Source organism: Salmo trutta, unplaced genomic scaffold (genome assembly GCF_901001165.1).
Source record: "Salmo trutta unplaced genomic scaffold, fSalTru1.1, whole genome shotgun sequence".
Classification (NCBI taxonomy): domain Eukaryota; kingdom Metazoa; phylum Chordata; class Actinopteri; order Salmoniformes; family Salmonidae; genus Salmo; species Salmo trutta.
In genome coordinates, this window is record NW_021822608.1 from 116,957 (window position 1) to 136,206 (window position 19,250).

General features: G+C 40.5%; 1 protein-coding gene and 1 long non-coding RNA gene across 2 annotated transcripts in view; both read right to left on the bottom strand.

Annotated features, from left to right (window-relative positions):
* Positions 1–10,072: 10,072 nt before the first annotated feature.
* LOC115182933 (carboxypeptidase M) overlaps positions 10,073–19,250 on the bottom strand; it is a 77,353-nt gene continuing 68,175 nt past the window's right edge. The window contains exons 5-9 of the mRNA XM_029744280.1: positions 17,480–17,667; positions 16,047–16,217; positions 15,306–15,458; positions 12,791–12,939; positions 10,073–10,686 (exon numbers count right to left, since the gene is read on the bottom strand). Of these exons, the coding sequence (XP_029600140.1) occupies positions 10,432–10,686; positions 12,791–12,939; positions 15,306–15,458; positions 16,047–16,217; positions 17,480–17,667 (916 nt within the window). The 3' untranslated portion in view covers positions 10,073–10,431. The remainder of the gene's footprint in view (positions 10,687–12,790; positions 12,940–15,305; positions 15,459–16,046; positions 16,218–17,479; positions 17,668–19,250) is intronic.
* On the bottom strand, positions 14,187–14,530 carry LOC115182934 (uncharacterized). The gene is made up of 2 exons (XR_003873917.1): positions 14,363–14,530; positions 14,187–14,329 (listed from the first exon to the last, which is right to left on the bottom strand). It is a non-coding gene; the product is annotated as an uncharacterized LOC115182934 (long non-coding RNA).

The window sequence follows — 19,250 nt, forward strand, 5'->3', positions numbered from 1 at the left end:
GAGTTAGTTATCCAAGTTGTATCAGTCTTTTGTTTAGGAGTAGTTACAAGCCTGCTAGAGTTAGTTATCCAAGTTGTATCAGCCTTCTGTTTAGGAGTAGTTACAAGCCTGCTAGAGTTAGTTATCCAAGTTGTATCAGTCTTTTGTTTAGGAGTAGTTACAAGCCTGCTAGAGTTAGTTATCCAAGTTGTATCCGCCTTCTGTTTAGGAGTAGTTACAAGCCTGCTAGAGTTAGTTATCCAAGTTGTATCAGTCTTTTGTTTAGGACTAGTTACAAGCCTGCTAGAGTTAGTTATCCAAGTTGTATCAGCCTTCTGTTTAGGACTAGTTACAAGCCTGCTAGAGTTAGTTATCCAAGTTGTATCAGTCTTTTGTTTAGGAGTAGTTACAAGCCTGCTAGAGTTAGTTATCCAAGTTGTATCAGTCTTTTGTTTAGGAGTAGTTACAAGCCTGCTAGAGTTAGTTATCCAAGTTGTATCAGCCTTCTGTTTAGGAGTAGTTACAAGCCTGCTAGAGTTAGTTATCCAAGTTGTATCAGTCTTTTGTTTAGGACTAGTTACAAGCCTGCTAGAGTTAGTTATCCAAGTTGTATCAGTCTTTTGTTTAGGAGTAGTTACAAGCCTGCTAGAGTTAGTTATCCAAGTTGTATCCGCCTTCTGTTTAGGAGTAGTTACAAGCCTGCTAGAGTTAGTTATCCAAGTTGTATCAGTCTTTTGTTTAGGACTAGTTACAAGCCTGCTAGAGTTAGTTATCCAAGTTGTTATCCGCCTTCTGGTTAGGAGTAGTTACAAGCCTGCTAGAGTTAGTTATCCAAGTTGTATCAGTCTTCTGTTTAGGAGTAGTTACAAGCCTGCTAGAGTTAGTTATCCGCAGGAGGACCAGCAAACTATATCCACCGTTAGTAGTGTGGATCAGTTAACCAACCTGAGCTGGAATCAATGTGAAGCTTTAGAAAACCCCTGAGTAGATCTAGTGCTTCGTAGGATAACCCTCTGTCCTTAGTGGAGCTAATAACAACTCAACACGGGGTCTTTAAACCTCTCCTTCTGTTGTGTTGCTTTGTTCAGCAGGTATGTTATTAAGGATTATGTTGCTTTGTTCAGCAGGTATGTTATTAAGGATTGTGTTGCTTTGTTCAGCAGGTATGTTATTAAGGATTGTGTTGCTTTGTTCAGCAGGTATGTTATTAAGGATTGTGTTGCTTTGTTCAGCAGGTATGTTATTAAGGATTATGTTGCTTTGTTCAGCAGGTATGTTATTAAGGATTGTGTTGCTTTGTTCAGCAGGTATGTTATTAAGGATTGTGTTGCTTTGTTCAGCAGGTATGTTATTAAGGATTGTGTTGCTTTGTTCAGCAGGTATGTTATTAAGGATTGTGTTGCTTTGTTCAGCAGGTATGTTATTAAGGATTGTGTTGCTTTGTTCAGCAGGTATGTTATTAAGGATGGTGTTGCTTTGTTCAGCAGGTATGTTATTAAGGATTGTGTTGCTTTGTTCAGCAGGTATGTTATTAAGGATTGTGTTGCTTTGTTCAGCAGGTATGTTATTAAGGATTGTGTTGCTTTGTTCAGCAGGTATGTTATTAAGGAATTCTAGGGGACTAAAATGATGTAACATCAGCCTAATCATAATAGCGACGTTAACAAAAGTATGGGAAATGGTTTCATACCAAATAACACCAAGCAGGAGCTTATTGTCATTAAAAAAAACTACAATATATAAAGATGAACACATTGTAAAATAACCATGATATAGAATTATATGAACAATATTTTTTTGAATTTGACTTGCCCATGAGCGATTACTGCCATTTTGTATGACTGAACTGTACCTGTCCCAGGTGAAATAGACTGTTAAGTCTGAGTGTTTTACTGTCATTCCACTTTACTAAAATAACACCATACATTTCATTTCCCTACACACTTTACAATAAGCCCTGGCAGAATTCTTACCTCTTACCTTCGCTTGAATTCACAACCAGAACATGTCAAGACAGTGAGATATTTCCTTCCTGATGACGAGGGCTCAGTATCTATGTTCTAGGTACAGTTGATCTTTGAATGCAACAGTATCTGGTCAAAGTCTAGTGACTCAACACCGTAGTATAGCATAAACCTAACAGGTGTTTAATCCTCCCCCTGTGGGCAGAAAAAGCCATGCTGCACTATGAAATATTTTATAACTAAGGATGGGTACAGTTTCAACATATCTCTAACTGTAAAGTATATAACCAACTACCACTGAGCATTTCAGCTCAGTAACAATGTAATGAAACTCTAGGAATCATATGAACACTCATGTTCTGGTTAATACATGTTGTGACTAGACAATATATATTACATTCTGACTGGTTAATGTTGGACTAGACAATATATATTACATTCTGACTGGTTAATGTTGGGACTAGACAATATATATTACATTCTGACTGGTTAATACATGTTGAACTAGACAATATATATTACATTCTGACTGGTTAATGTTGGGACTAGACAATATATATTACATTCTGACTGGTTAATACATGTTGAACTAGACAATATATATTACATTCTGACTGGTTAATGTTGGGACTAGACAATATATATTACATTCTGACTGGTTAATACATGTTGAACTAGACAATATATATTACATTCTGACTGGTTAATGTTGGGACTAGACAATATATATTACATTCTGACTGGTTAATGTTGGGACTAGACAATATATATTACATTCTGACTGGTTAATGTTGGGACTAGACAATATATATTACATTCTGACTGGTTAATGTTGGACTAGACAATATATATTACATTCTGACTGGTTAATGTTGGACTAGACAATATATATTACATTCTGACTAGTTAATACATGTTGGACTAGACAATATATATTACATTCTGACTGGTTAATGTTGGACTAGACAATATATATTACATTCTGACTGGTTAATACATGTTGGACTAGACAATATATATTACATTCTGACTGGTTAATACATGTTGGACTAGACAATATATATTACATTCTGACTAGTTAATACATGTTGGACTAGACAATATATATTACATTCTGACTGGTTAATGTTGGACTAGACAATATATATTACATTCTGACTGGTTAATACATGTTGGACTAGACAATATATATTACATTCTGACTGGTTAATACATGTTGGGACTAGACAATATATATTACATTCTGACTGGTTAATGTTGGGACTAGACAATATATATTACATTCTGACTGGTTAATACATGTTGGACTAGACAATATATATTACATTCTGACTGGTTAATACATGTTGGACTAGACAATATATATTACATTCTGACTGGTTAATGTTGTGACTAGACAATATATATTACATTCTGACTGGTTAATGTTAGGACTAGACAATATATATTACATTCTGACTGGTTAATGTTGGACTAGACAATATATATTACATTCTGACTGGTTAATACATGTTGGGACTAGACAATATATATTACATTCTGACTGGTTAATGTTGGACTAGACAATATATATTACATTCTGACTGGTTAATGTTGTGACTAGACAATATATATTACATTCTGACTGGTTAATACATGTTGGGACTAGACAATATATATTACATTCTGACTGGTTAATACATGTTGGACTAGACAATATATATTACATTCTGACTGGTTAATGTTGTGACTAGACAATATATATTACATTCTGACTGGTTAATACATGTTGGACTAGACAATATATATTACATTCTGACTAGTTAATACATGTTGGGACTAGACAATATATATTACATTCTGACTGGTTAATACATGTTGGGACTAGACAATATATATTACATTCTGACTGGTTAATACATGTTGGGACTAGACAATATATATTACATTCTGACTGGTTAATGTTGGGACTAGACAATATATATTACATTCTGACTGGTTAATGTTGGGACTAGACAATATATATTACATTCTGACTGGTTAATGTTGGGACTAGACAATATATATTACATTCTGACTGGTTAATGTTGGGACTAGACAATATATATTACATTCTGACTGGTTAATACATGTTGGACTAGACAATATATATTACATTCTGACTGGTTAATACATGTTGGACTAGACAATATATATTACATTCTGACTGGTTAATACATGTTGGGACTAGACAATATATATTACATTCTGACTGGTTAATGTTGGGACTAGACAATATATATTACATTCTGACTGGTTAATACATGTTGGACTAGACAATATATATTACATTCTGACTGGTTAATACATGTTGGACTAGACAATATATATTACATTCTGACTGGTTAATGTTGTGACTAGACAATATATATTACATTCTGACTGGTTAATGTTAGGACTAGACAATATATATTACATTCTGACTGGTTAATGTTGGACTAGACAATATATATTACATTCTGACTGGTTAATACATGTTGGGACTAGACAATATATATTACATTCTGACTGGTTAATGTTGTGACTAGACAATATATATTACATTCTGACTGGTTAATACATGTTGGACTAGACAATATATATTACATTCTGACTAGTTAATACATGTTGGGACTAGACAATATATATTACATTCTGACTGGTTAATACATGTTGGGACTAGACAATATATATTACATTCTGACTGGTTAATGTTGGGACTAGACAATATATATTACATTCTGACTGGTTAATGTTGGGACTAGACAATATATATTACATTCTGACTGGTTAATGTTGGGACTAGACAATATATATTACATTCTGACTGGTTAATGTTGGGACTAGACAATATATATTACATTCTGACTGGTTAATGTTGGGACTAGACAATATATATTATATTCTGACTGGTTAATACATGTTGGACTAGACAATATATATTACATTCTGACTGGTTAATGTTGTGACTAGACAATATATATTACATTCTGACTGGTTAATGTTAGGACTAGACAATATATATTACATTCTGACTGGTTAATGTTGGACTAGACAATATATATTACATTCTGACTGGTTAATACATGTTGGGACTAGACAATATATATTACATTCTGACTGGTTAATGTTGGACTAGACAATATATATTACATTCTGACTGGTTAATGTTGTGACTAGACAATATATATTACATTCTGACTGGTTAATACATGTTGGGACTAGACAATATATATTACATTCTGACTGGTTAATACATGTTGGACTAGACAATATATATTACATTCTGACTGGTTAATGTTGTGACTAGACAATATATATTACATTCTGACTGGTTAATACATGTTGGACTAGACAATATATATTACATTCTGACTAGTTAATACATGTTGGGACTAGACAATATATATTACATTCTGACTGGTTAATACATGTTGGGACTAGACAATATATATTACATTCTGACTGGTTAATACATGTTGGGACTAGACAATATATATTACATTCTGACTGGTTAATGTTGGGACTAGACAATATATATTACATTCTGACTGGTTAATGTTGGGACTAGACAATATATATTACATTCTGACTGGTTAATGTTGGGACTAGACAATATATATTACATTCTGACTGGTTAATGTTGGGACTAGACAATATATATTACATTCTGACTGGTTAATACATGTTGGACTAGACAATATATATTACATTCTGACTGGTTAATACATGTTGGACTAGACAATATATATTACATTCTGACTGGTTAATACATGTTGGGACTAGACAATATATATTACATTCTGACTGGTTAATGTTGGGACTAGACAATATATATTACATTCTGACTGGTTAATACATGTTGGACTAGACAATATATATTACATTCTGACTGGTTAATACATGTTGGACTAGACAATATATATTACATTCTGACTGGTTAATGTTGTGACTAGACAATATATATTACATTCTGACTGGTTAATGTTAGGACTAGACAATATATATTACATTCTGACTGGTTAATGTTGGACTAGACAATATATATTACATTCTGACTGGTTAATACATGTTGGGACTAGACAATATATATTACATTCTGACTGGTTAATGTTGGACTAGACAATATATATTACATTCTGACTGGTTAATGTTGTGACTAGACAATATATATTACATTCTGACTGGTTAATACATGTTGGGACTAGACAATATATATTACATTCTGACTGGTTAATACATGTTGGACTAGACAATATATATTACATTCTGACTGGTTAATGTTGTGACTAGACAATATATATTACATTCTGACTGGTTAATACATGTTGGACTAGACAATATATATTACATTCTGACTAGTTAATACATGTTGGGACTAGACAATATATATTACATTCTGACTGGTTAATACATGTTGGGACTAGACAATATATATTACATTCTGACTGGTTAATGTTGGGACTAGACAATATATATTACATTCTGACTGGTTAATGTTGGGACTAGACAATATATATTACATTCTGACTGGTTAATGTTGGGACTAGACAATATATATTACATTCTGACTGGTTAATGTTGGGACTAGACAATATATATTACATTCTGACTGGTTAATGTTGGGACTAGACAATATATATTACATTCTGACTGGTTAATACATGTTGGACTAGACAATATATATTACATTCTGACTGGTTAATGTTGGGACTAGACAATATATATTACATTCTGACTGGTTAATACATGTTAGGACTAGACAATATATATTACATTCTGACTAGTTAATACATGTTGGACTAGACAATATATATTACATTCTGACTGGTTAATACATGTTGGGACTAGACAATATATATTACATTCTGACTGGTTAATACATGTTGGGACTAGACAATATATATTACATTCTGACTGGTTAATGTTGGGACTAGACAATATATATTACATTCTGACTGGTTAATGTTGGGACTAGACAATATATATTACATTCTGACTGGTTAATGTTGGGACTAGACAATATATATTACATTCTGACTGGTTAATGTTGGGACTAGACAATATATATTACATTCTGACTGGTTAATGTTGGGACTAGACAATATATATTACATTCTGACTGGTTAATACATGTTGGACTAGACAATATATATTACATTCTGACTGGTTAATGTTGGGACTAGACAATATATATTACATTCTGACTGGTTAATACATGTTAGGACTAGACAATATATATTACATTCTGACTGGTTAATGTTGGGACTAGACAATATATATTACATTCTGACTGGTTAATACATGTTAGGACTAGACAATATATTTACCAGATTGCAGCAGCCACTATTAAACCTTTGGATGCAGTCCACTGTAGCGCCATTCATTTTAATACTCATCACTACATCCTGTATCAAAAGGTTGTCTGGTCCTCATTAAATTCCCGTAGATCACTTCCTTATTCCCTTTTTGTTTACATAGCTCTACTAGACAAGGTTGGTTAACTCTTTGAGGTTCCTCGGGTCGCCACCGAATTAGGAGAATCCGCTTTTAGTTTTAATGCGCCTCACTGCTGGAACAATTTGCAGAAGTCCTAACAGTTGGATGTTCTGGTGCAGTTTAGGGTGTTGGGGACCTAGTTGCTCCAGTTTAGGGTGTTGGGGACCTAGTAGCTCCAGTTTAGGGTGTTGGGGACCTAGTAGCTCCAGTTTAGGGTGTTGGGGACCTAGTAGCTCCAGTTTAGGGTGTTGGGGACCTAGTAGCTCCAGTTTAGGGTGTTGGGGACCAGGTAGCTCCAGTTTAGGGTGTTGCGGACCAGGTAGCTCCAGTTTAGGGTGTTGGGGACCTAGTAGCTCCAGTTTAGGGTGTTGGGGACCAGGTAGCTCTAGTTTAGGGTGTTGGGGACCAGGTAGCTCTAGTTTAGGGTGTTGGGGACCAGGTAGCTCCAGTTTAGGGTGTTGGGGTCCTAGTAGCTCCAGTTTAGGGTGTTGGGGACCAGGTAGCTCCAGTTTAGGGTGTTGGGGACCAGGTAGCTCCAGTTTAGGGTGTTGGGGACCAGGTAACTCCAGTTTAGGGTGTTGGGGACCTAGTAGCTCCAGTTTAGGGTGTTGGGGACCTAGTAGCTCCAGTTTAGGGTGTTGGGGACCAGGTAGCTCCAGTTTAGGGTGTTGGGGACCAGGTAGCTGAGGAATGGAATGCTGCTGTGCTGTTTTTACATTTGATTTGACATTGTATTGATTGCTGTTTGGTTTCACATCGTTTTTGATTGTTGTAGTACTGTAAATCAGGGCACCCTGGGGAATGAGACCCTGGTCTCAATGGTTTTCCCTGAATAAATAAATACAATTACAGGTCTGGGTTTATGGTGGTGTGGATCTGGCTGGGTGCCCAGGTGGCTGACTACAGTAGACCTATCCCTGACCTGCAGATCTTTAGTCATAGTAGAGACAGGACTCCACCTGCTGGTAAAAAGCTCATAACTGTTATCAGAATCTTCCTCCATCCACTACCCATCATCACCTCTCAAGCAAGGTTAATGTGTAGCGTCATGATTTAAGCTACATATATTGAAGGTGTAACCCGGGACTCGATCCCGGGTCCAGTGACTATCAAGCCAACACATGAATCGCTACATTATATTGGTTAACTTTGACATAACACCTTAAGACATAGCCCACACATGAACAATGTGACCACTGACGTGGAAAAAAATGACTGATCCTAAAACATAAATTGAGACAGATTTAATCATCAAGGCACAACAATCATTGTCAGCTGAAAGGTCAAAGGTCAGTTGTTAGATGAGGTAGAACAACATGAGAGGCATCTATGGACAATATCACTGTGTCCCAAATGGAACCCAAACTATTCCCTATATAGTGCACTACTTTTAACCAGGGTCTATAGGATTTTGGTCTAACGTAGTGCACTAGGTAGGGAATACGGTGCCATTTATGGGTCTACATCCATCATTACCCATAATGCTTCAGGAAGGTTCTGTTTTTGACAATAACTATAGTGATAGTTTACAGTCCACCAGTACAGTTATTGTGATACAGTCTACAGTCCACTAGTACAGGTATTGTGATACAGTCTACAGTCCACCAGTACAGGTATTGTGATACAGTCCACCAGTACAGGTATTGTGATACAGTCTACAGTCCACTAGTACAGGTATTGTGATACAGTCTACAGTCCACCAGTACAGGTATTGTGATACAGTCCACCAGTACAGGTATTGTGATACAGTCTACAGTCCACTAGTACAGGTATTGTGATACAGTCTACAGTCCACCAGTACAGGTATTGTGATACAGTCCACCAGTACAGGTATTGTGATACAGTCTACAGTCCACTAGTACAGGTATTGTGATACAGTCTACAGTCCACCAGTACAGGTATTGTGATATATGTTCTCTCTGCTGGGTGTTCTCTCTCTGCTGGGTGTTCTCTCTCTGCTGGGTGTTCTCTCTCTGCTGGGTGTTCTCTCTCTGCTGGGTGTTCTCTCTCTGCTGGGTGTTCTCTCTCTGCTGGGTGTTCTCTCTCTGCTGGGTGTTCTCTCTCTGCTGGGTGTTCTCTCTCTGCTGGGTGTTCTCTCTCTGCTGGGTGTTCTCTCTCTGCTGGGTGTTCTCTCTCTGCTGGGTGTTCTCTCTCTGCTGGGTGTTCTCTCTCTGCTGGGTGTTCTCTCTCTGCTGGGTGTTCTCTCTCTGCTGGGTGCTGGGTGTTCTCTCTCTGCTGGGTGTTCTCTCTGCTGGGTGCTGGGTGTTCTCTCTCTGCTGGGTGTTCTCTCTCTGCGCTGGGTGTTCTCTCTCTGCGCTGGGTGTTCTCTCTCTGCGCTGGGTGTTCTCTCTCTGCGCTGGGTGTTCTCTCTGCGCTGGGTGTTCTCTCTGCGCTGGGTGTTCTCTCTGCTGTGCACTGAGCTCAGGCAGGTAGTCTCTGTCTAAAAGCAAGTCTTGTCATGTTTGCAGGTGGAGGTGTGATTCCAGGTATCACGTTGACTGGTAGGCGTTCTTAGAGGCACTTCTAGACCTTCTCAACACCCTTCCCTCCATCCCTTCCTTACCCCTTGTCCTCCTCAACACCCTTCCCTCCATCCCTTCCTTACCCCTTGTCCTCCGTCTCTTCTTCTTAACTTGGCATGGCAGATTGCTGGCTGGCAGTATTGCTTTCTTTCAGCACAATGTAAAAAAAACAACTAAAAAAGCATCAATACAAAACATAACATTTTTAAAAACACAAAATGGCTCACGTGTTTGTGCAAGGTAGAGCAATGCAAAGTGTTACAAGAAAATATATATAGGATTTTTTTGTTTGTACAAAAATACTGAAAAAAAGACAATGTCTCTGGACTGGGAGATCCCATCTCAGTCAGTCTATCTCCATGGATACGTCCCAAATGGCATCCTATCCCCTATATAGTGCACTATTTTTGACTAGAGCCCTACACTATACAGGAAATAAGGTTCCATCTGAGACGTGGCCCATCTCTCAGTCACAGTAACATGGTATTCCAGAGAACCTGGAGAACCAGGAGGATGGTGATACCCGAGGGGCCCAGGCTGGCAGAGTGGCCATCCAGGGGCCTCCAGACCTGGGGTGGGATGCAGGACTGGGTGGGGTGGCTGGGGCCAGGGGTGGTGGCTGCGGTCCTCTGCAGCTGGAAGTTGTGGACGAGGGCCGAGAATGAGTCGGGACCGTACGGGACCGTTAACGTCTCCATCAACACCTGGTGGCCCGGGAACGTAACCTGTCAATCACATTTATCCATTAGTTCATGTATTGATCAGTTATTACACTGTTGAGTAAACTTGACACACAGGCAAATATGTAAATCACATTGATTGATTTCATACTATTGATTGATTGATTCATACACAGTTGTATACCAGCTAAATATACAGTATTTTACTGTAGAGGATTGATTCATACCCAGATGTATATTAACTAAATATACAGTATTTTACTGTAGAGGGTTGATTCATACCCAGATGTATACCAGCTAAATATACAGTATTGTACTGTAGATTGATTCATACCCAGCTGTATACTAACTAAATATACAGTATTTTACTGTAGAGGGTTGATTCATACCCAGATGTATACCAACTAAATATACAGTATTGTACTGTAAAGGATTGACTCATAACCAGATGTATACCAACTAAATATACAGTATTGTACTGTAGATCAAGTATCTATTCCGTCTGAACAGATGAATGTAATAAAGGGTGAAACATTTTTATTCTCATGGTTTCACAATATCTCTGTTGTTGAAAATGTTCTGGTGCTTTCTCTGCTCTGTCTGCAGAGGGACGGTTGTTATCTGTTAGTTGATCAGATGTTTACTGGAGACTGTGGGAGATGTGGGACCTCATACGTGCTACTGTACCACACAACCCAGCAGGACCACCCACATGGCTTTGTATGAGCTGGGTCAAAATAAAAAACACTGAGAAACATTCATTATGTCCAAAATGGCACCCTATTCCCTACATACTGCACTACTTTTGACTAGAGCCCATAGGATTGTCTCACTGTAGACTGTGTCTGAAACAGCACCCTAATCCATATATAGTGCACTAGTTTGACCAGAGCCCCATGTCCTCCCCATGCCACTTAGAGGGAGTTTACCCTCCACCCTCGTGGTTTATTTGAGAGCAGTTAAATCATTCCTATCAGTCCCAGTCCAATCTCAGTGTTGTATTTAGGGAGGGGGGGTCAAACAGCAAACATGCATCCAACAAGTTTGTAGAGTCAAAAGTTTAATGACGTCATTGCTTGCTAGGAATATGGGAACAAATACTACACTTGACTACTTTAATACACAGAGGTACATTTGTCCAAATGCTTATGATACCTTCAAAGATACATAAAGCAGAGCCCTAAGAAATCCATATATATTTTTTTTTTATATAAATTTGATTTTCTAAATCCACAACAAACACCAGGAGACCACTTTTGAGGTCTGGGATTTTTTGTTGTTGTTGAAATGTCAAGTTTTGGGCATAGTTCCCCTCTAACTCCACTGTGCACCCAGCAAGAGGCTGCTGTTCAGTGGTGTTTTTGTAGCACACGTGTGATGGTAGATTGGGCAAAACAAATGACCCACTGGACTGATGCAAATAATCCCAATATAATTCTGCCAGGTAGGCAAAGGCTACTTTGTAGTTAACATTTAATTGAGAAGGGGTTTTGTGAAAGGCTTTCCATCTGCCAGAAGACTGTGTTTGATTAGCATCATCGCTAACAGCTACACAGCGTGGTAGACGACGGGAATATACACAGACGGGGATTCTCGATGCCCGTTCAGAAAGTTGAAAGAAATATGAATCACTGACGCATTCTGTTCATGTTTTATAATAAACTTCGGGCAAATTAATACATTGAGTTGATTTCCTACGATGTTCCATATATTTTTGAATAGTGTTGAATTCCGTTTTATTGTCTAGATTCCGTGATTCAGAGTTCTTCGCATCACAGATTTTTGTTAAATCCGACCCTAATAAAAGTGCTTTCATTTCTAAACGTTAAAACAGATATGTATGAAAATACCCTCAAATAAAAAAAAGTGACATTTTTGTACATTCGCCACATATGAAACATTTTATCTCAAATCCAAATTGCTGGGAGTAATAGAGCCAAATTAAAAGTTTTAGCTTCACTGTCCAAATAAATAACTACCACCCAGATACACAGACCGGTCCCAAATGGCACCCTATTCCCTATATAGTGGAATAGGGCTCTGGTCAAAAGTAGTGCACTACATAGGGAATAGGGTGCCATTTGAGACAGCAGCAGTTGAATAAACCATCCTAAAGTATCAATACTACCAGCAGAGGGTGCTGTCTCACCATAAAGGTGTAGTTGCCTGGCAACAGCAGTCTGTAGTACTCTCCATGGAGGTCCGTTCTGAAGGGACAGAGGTTCTGTCTCCCCTCCACCTCCACCAAAGCATTCTGTAATGGGTTTCCCTCCGCGTCCAACACCTGCCCTTTCACACCTAGACACACACACACACACACACACAGCGGGACGGAAGGAGAGCAGGACAATCAACACCAACCAACCAACCAAAGCCAATTGGTTCTCAATTTACTTTCATCCAAATTGTTAAAAGTTTTTAAAAACCATTCTAATAAATACAACAGTTGAACAACGTATGAAGATCCTCCAGGTACTGACTGGATTATAGCACATAAAACATTTTACTGGCACGGACAAATAATACCTGGACTTCTGGGATTTATTTTCTTAGAATGGACTCATATCCACATTTTGTAATGGTATCAAGTATCAAATAATACCTGGACTTCTGGGATTTATTTTCTTAGAATGGACTCATATCCACATTTTGTAATGGTATCAAGTATTTAAAAAAAATATGTGTTAAAATAAAGAAAAGTATATATTTTCCTAATTTGCATAAACACACTAGGTAATATGCATATATGAATAAATGAACATAAGTGAAACTGGCCTACAACAACCAAAAACTAGCTCTGTCCAGGCCTACCTGCTCGGTCCAGACAGCCTCATTAATTACTGTTGTCAAGTTCTGTTGCATAATTCAACATGTTGCGTCACTAGCAGGAAACCCTCAGATTAAAGACCAACAGGCTCGGCTCTAGATCACATCTATCTAAACAGACTTTACATTGTTTGTGAGATCAGACATAATATCACTATCATCCCGGTGTTCATTTTCTGGAAGTTTCTTTCAGTTCAGCGCATCTAATTTGTAAACGTTAAAAAAAAACGACAGGCACAAGCAAGAGTATGAAAGATTCACAGGAGTAAAATTAATCAATCCAACGAGATTTAAATGTCAAGTGGATTTGGACCAGGAGTCATCCCAGGGTGGACCGTGATGACTGACCTGGACCAGGAGTCATCCCAGGGTAGACCGTGATGACTGACCAGGACCAGGAGTCATCCCAGGGTAGACCGTGATGACTGACCAGGACCAGGAGTCATCCCAGGGTAGACCGTGATGACTGACCTGGACCAGGAGTCATCCCAGGGTAGACCGTGATGACTGACCTGAACTAGGAGTCGTCCCAGGGTAGACCGTGATGACTGACCAGGACCAGGAGTCATCCCAGGGTAGACCGTGATGACTGACCTGGACCAGGAGTCATCCCAGGGTAGACCGTGATGACTGACATGGCACAGGAGTCATCCCAGGGTAGACCGTGATGACTGACCTGGACCAGGAGTCATCCCAGGGTAGACCGTTGTTGTGAGATCTTGTCGTGCTTCCTGATCTGGAGATCTATTTTAGTGTCTGGGGGCTTTTCAGCATGTGACATAACGTCTGGATTTTCTTTTTTATTACAGAATTACCTTGAGCTTACATTCAATATCCACATATCTTGAATGAATCGTTTTACCTTACCGATTCTTACCTAAATGAATCGTTTTACCTTACCGATTCTTACCTAAATGAATCGTTTTACCTTACCGATTCTTACCTAAATGAATCGTACTACCTAAACGATTCATACCTAAATGAATCATTCTACCATTGAAATGATCAAGCCACCACTTGGTAGTGAAACACTGTAGAGAAGTTTTGATTGATTTGATTGTATTTATGACAGACAGCGTGGTACTAACCCACGACAGACAGCGTGGTACTAACCCACGACAGACAGCGTAGTACTAACCCACGACAGACAGCGTGCTACTAACCCACGACAGACAGCGTGGTACTAACCCACGACAGACAGCGTGGTACTAACCCACGACAGACAGCGTGGTACTAACCCACGACAGACAGCGTGGTACTAACCCACGACAGACAGCGTGGTACTAACCCACGACAGACAGCGTGGTACTAACCCACGACAGACAGCGTGGTACTAACCCACGACAGACAGAGTGTTACTAACCCACGACAGACAGAGTGTTACTAACCCACGACAGACAGCGTGGTACTAACCCACGACAGACAGCGTGGTACTAACCCACGACAGACAGCGTGGTACTAACCCACGACAGACAGCGTGGTACTAACCCACGACAGACAGCGTGGTACTTACCCACGACAGACAGCGTGGTACTAACCCACGACAGACAGCGTGGTACTAACCCACGACAGACAGCGTAGTACTAACCCACGACAGACAGCGTGGTACTAACCCACGACAGACAGCGTGGTACTAACCCACGACAGACAGCGTGTTACTAACCCACGACAGACAGCGTGGTACTAACCCACGACAGACAGCGTGGTACTAACCCACGACAGACAGCGTGGTACTAACCCACGACAGACAGCGTGGTACTAACCCACGACAGACAGCGTGGTACTAACCCACGACAGACAGCGTGGTACTAACCCACGACAGACAGCGTGGTACTTACCCAGATGGACCTGTTGCATGTATGCCAGCAGCGCGGCCCGGTTGGCATCCCAGAGCCCAGGCAGATCACTCTCTGGAGGGAATTTACAACAGGACAGCTCCAAGGTGATCTCTAGACACTGGCCCCACACGTAGTTATAGTCCTGCATCCCTCCTAGGAAACGGATAGAAAAACATGAAACTGAGCCAGACTAGAGCCATGCGACTGTCAACCCAACACCCTTAGCTATTATTAGCTATTACCCCAGATCTGTAAGCTGATAGATTTACTGACTGACCTGGTAGAGGGTACCAGTATTACCCCAGATCTGTAAACTGATAGATTTACTGACTGACCTGGTATAGGATACCAGTAGTACCCCAGATCTGTAAGCTGATAGATTTACTGACTGACCTGGTATAGGATACCAGTAGTACCCCAGATCTGTTAGCTGATAGATTTACTGACTGACCTGGTATAGGATACCAGTAGTACCCCAGATCTGTAAGCTGATAGATTTACTGACTGACCTGGTAGAGGGTACCAGTAGTACCCCAGATCTGTTAGCTGATAGATTTACTGACTGACCTGGTATAGGATACCAGTAGTACCCCAGATCTGTTAGCTGATAGATTTACTGACTGACCTGGTAGAGGGTACCAGTAGTACCCCAGATCTGTAAGCTGATATATTTACTGACTGACCTGGTAGAGGGTACCAGTAGTACCCCAGATCTGTAAGCTGATAGATTTACTGACTGACCTGGTAGAGGGTACCAGTAGTAACCGTTGGTGATGCCCTCCTTAAAGTCCTTGGAGTCGTAACAGTGGTCTCCCTTGTGCATCTTGCTGTGGGTGTAGGAGTAGGTCTTAGCCAGCTGGATCAACACGTCGTTGTCAGGGGCAACACTGGATCCACTCTGCAGCTCACTACCTGGGTGACAACACAACATGTCAACCTATTCCCTATACAATACACTACTATAGACCAGAGCCCTATTCCCTATACAATACACTACTTTAGACCAGAGCCCTATTCCCTATATAGTGCACTACTTTAGACCAGAGCCCTATTCCCTATATAGTGCACTACTTTAGACCAGAGCCCTATTCCCTATACAATACACTACTATAGACCAGAGCCCTATTCCCTATATAGTGCACTACTTTAGACCAGAGCCCTATTCCCTATATAGTGCACTACTTTAGACCAGAGCCCTATTCCCTATATAGTGCACTACTATAGACCAGAGCCCTATTCCCTATATAGTACACTACTTTAGACCAGAGCCCTATTCCCTATATAGTACACTACTTTTGACCAGGGCCCTGGGCTATTTGGGACACAGCGGAAACAACCAATATTGATGTGATTGACTTATTGGTTGATCTATTGATCTCTTCGCAGGGACACCTGTTGTTACTCTGTAGTCATTCTAGTAGTCTCTATATTGTTACTCTGCTCTGTAGTCATTCTAGTAGTCTCTATATTGTTACTCTGCTCTGTAGTCTATATTGTTATTCTGCTCTGTAGTCATTCTAGTAGTCTCTATATTGTTACTCTGCTCTGTAGTCTATATTGTTACTCTGCTCTGTAGTCATTCTAGTAGTCTCTATATTGTTACTCTGCTCTGTAGTCTATATTGTTACTCTGCTCTGTAGTCATTCTAGTAGTCTCTATATTGTTACTCTGCTCTGTAGTCTATATTGTTACTCTGCTCTGTAGTCATTCTAGTAGTCTCTATATTGTTACTCTGCTCTGTAGTCATTCTAGTAGTCTCTATATTGTTACTCTGCTCTGTAGTCTATATTGTTACTCTGCTCTGTAGTCATTCTAGTAGTCTCTATATTGTTCCTCTGCTCTGTAGTCATTCTAGTAGTCTCTATATTGTTACTCTGCTCTGTAGTCTATATTGTTACTCTGCTCTGTAGTCATTCTAGTAGTCTCTATATTGTTCCTCTGCTCTGTAGTCATTCTAGTAGTCTCTATATTAGACACCTGTTGTTACTCTACTCTGTAGTCTATATTGTTACTCTGCTCTGTAGTCATTCTAGTAGTCTCTATATTGTTCCTCTGCTCTGTAGTCATTCTAGTAGTCTCTATATTGTTCCTCTGCTCTGTAGTCATTCTAGTAGTCTCTATATTGGGATCACTCAGCCTCTCTCTCTCTCTCTGTGTGTGACGGTGTAACGTACCTCCATTGCTGTTGTCGTAGGGGTAGCTGGCCACCACAGCCCCACCGTGCAGGTTGGCTGACAGGACGAAGCTCTCAGTCTTCAGCCAGTCCATAATGGCTCTCACCTCCATCTCTCTCATTCCACTCTCCTTCTTAGAGAAGGCATCTGGGAAGTCCCTGTTCAGATCGATGCCGTTCTTATTGAACCTGTCAGGGAAGCATATGACAAAATACAGAATATTAAGTTCACTAGGTACTGACCAAATACATGCAAATAGTCTGGGGGTAGAAGCTATTAAGGAGGCTCTTGGACCTAGACTTGGCGCTCAGGTACCACTTGCTGTGCGGTAGCAGAGAGAACAGTCTATGACTAGGGTGGCGGGAGTCTTTGACAATTTTTAGGGCCTTCCTCTGACATCGCCTGGTATAGAGGTCCTGGATGGCAGGAAGCTCAGCCCCAGTGATGTACTGGACCGTATGCACTACCCTCTGTAATGCCTTGCTGTCGGATGACAAGCAGTTGCCATACCAGGCAGTGATGCAACCCGTCAGGATGCTCTCGATGGTGCAGCTGTAAAACCTTTTGAGGATCTGAGGACCCATGCCAAATCTTTTTAGTCTCCTGAGGGGGAGTAGATTTTGTCGTGCCCTCTTCACGACTGTCTTGGTGTGCTTGGACCATGTTAGTTTGTTGGTGATGTGGACGCCAAGGAACTTGAAACTCTCAACCTGCTCCACTGCAGCCCGTCGATGAGAATGGAGGCGTGCTCGGCCCTCTTTTTCCTGTAGTCCACAATCATCTCCTTTGTCTTGATCACATTGAGGGAGAGGATGTTGTCCTTGCACCACACGGTCAGGTCTCTGACCTCCTCCCAATAGGCTGTCTCATAGCTGTCGGTGATCAGGCCTACCACTGTTGTGTCATCAGCAAACTTAATGATGGTGTTGGAGTCGTGTCTGGCCATGCAGTGATGAGTGAACAGGGAGTACAGAAGGGGACTGAGCACGCACCCCTGAGGGGCTCCAGTGTTGAGGACCAGCGTGGCGGATGTGTTGTTACCTACCCTTACCACCTGGGGGCAGCCCGTCAGGAAGTCCAGGATCCAGTTGCAGAGGGAGGTGTTTAGTCCCAGGGTCATTAGCTTAGTGATGAGCTTTGAGGGAAATATGGTGTTGAACGCTGAGCTGTAGTCAATGAATAGCGTTCTCACATAGGTGTTCCTTTTGTCCAGGTGGGAAAAGGCGGTGTGGAGTGCAATAGAGATTGCATCATCTGTGGATCTGTTGGTGCGGTATGCAAATTGGAGTGGGTCTAGGGTTTCTGGGATAATGGTGTTGATGTGAGCCAATGCCTTTCAAAGCCCTTCATGGCTACAGAGGTGAGTGCTGCAGGTCGGTAGTCATTAAGGCAGGTTACCTTAGTGGTCTTCAGCACAGGGACTATGGTGATCTGCTTGAAACATGTTGGTATTACAGACAGAGAGAGGTTAAAAATGTCAGTGAAGACACTTGCCAGTTGGTCAGTGCATGCTCGGAGTACAAGTCCTGGTAATCCATCTGGCCTTGCGGCCTTGTGAATGTTGACCTGTTTAAAAGGTCTTACTCACATCGGCTGCGGGGAGCGTGATCACACAGTCATCCGGAACAGCTGAGGCTCTCATGCATGTTACTTGCCTCGAAGCGAGCATATAATTTATTTAGCTTGTCTGGTAGGCTCATGTCACTGGGCAGCTCTCGGCTGTGCTTCCCTTTGTAGTCTGTAATAGTTTGCAGGCCCTGCCACATCCGAC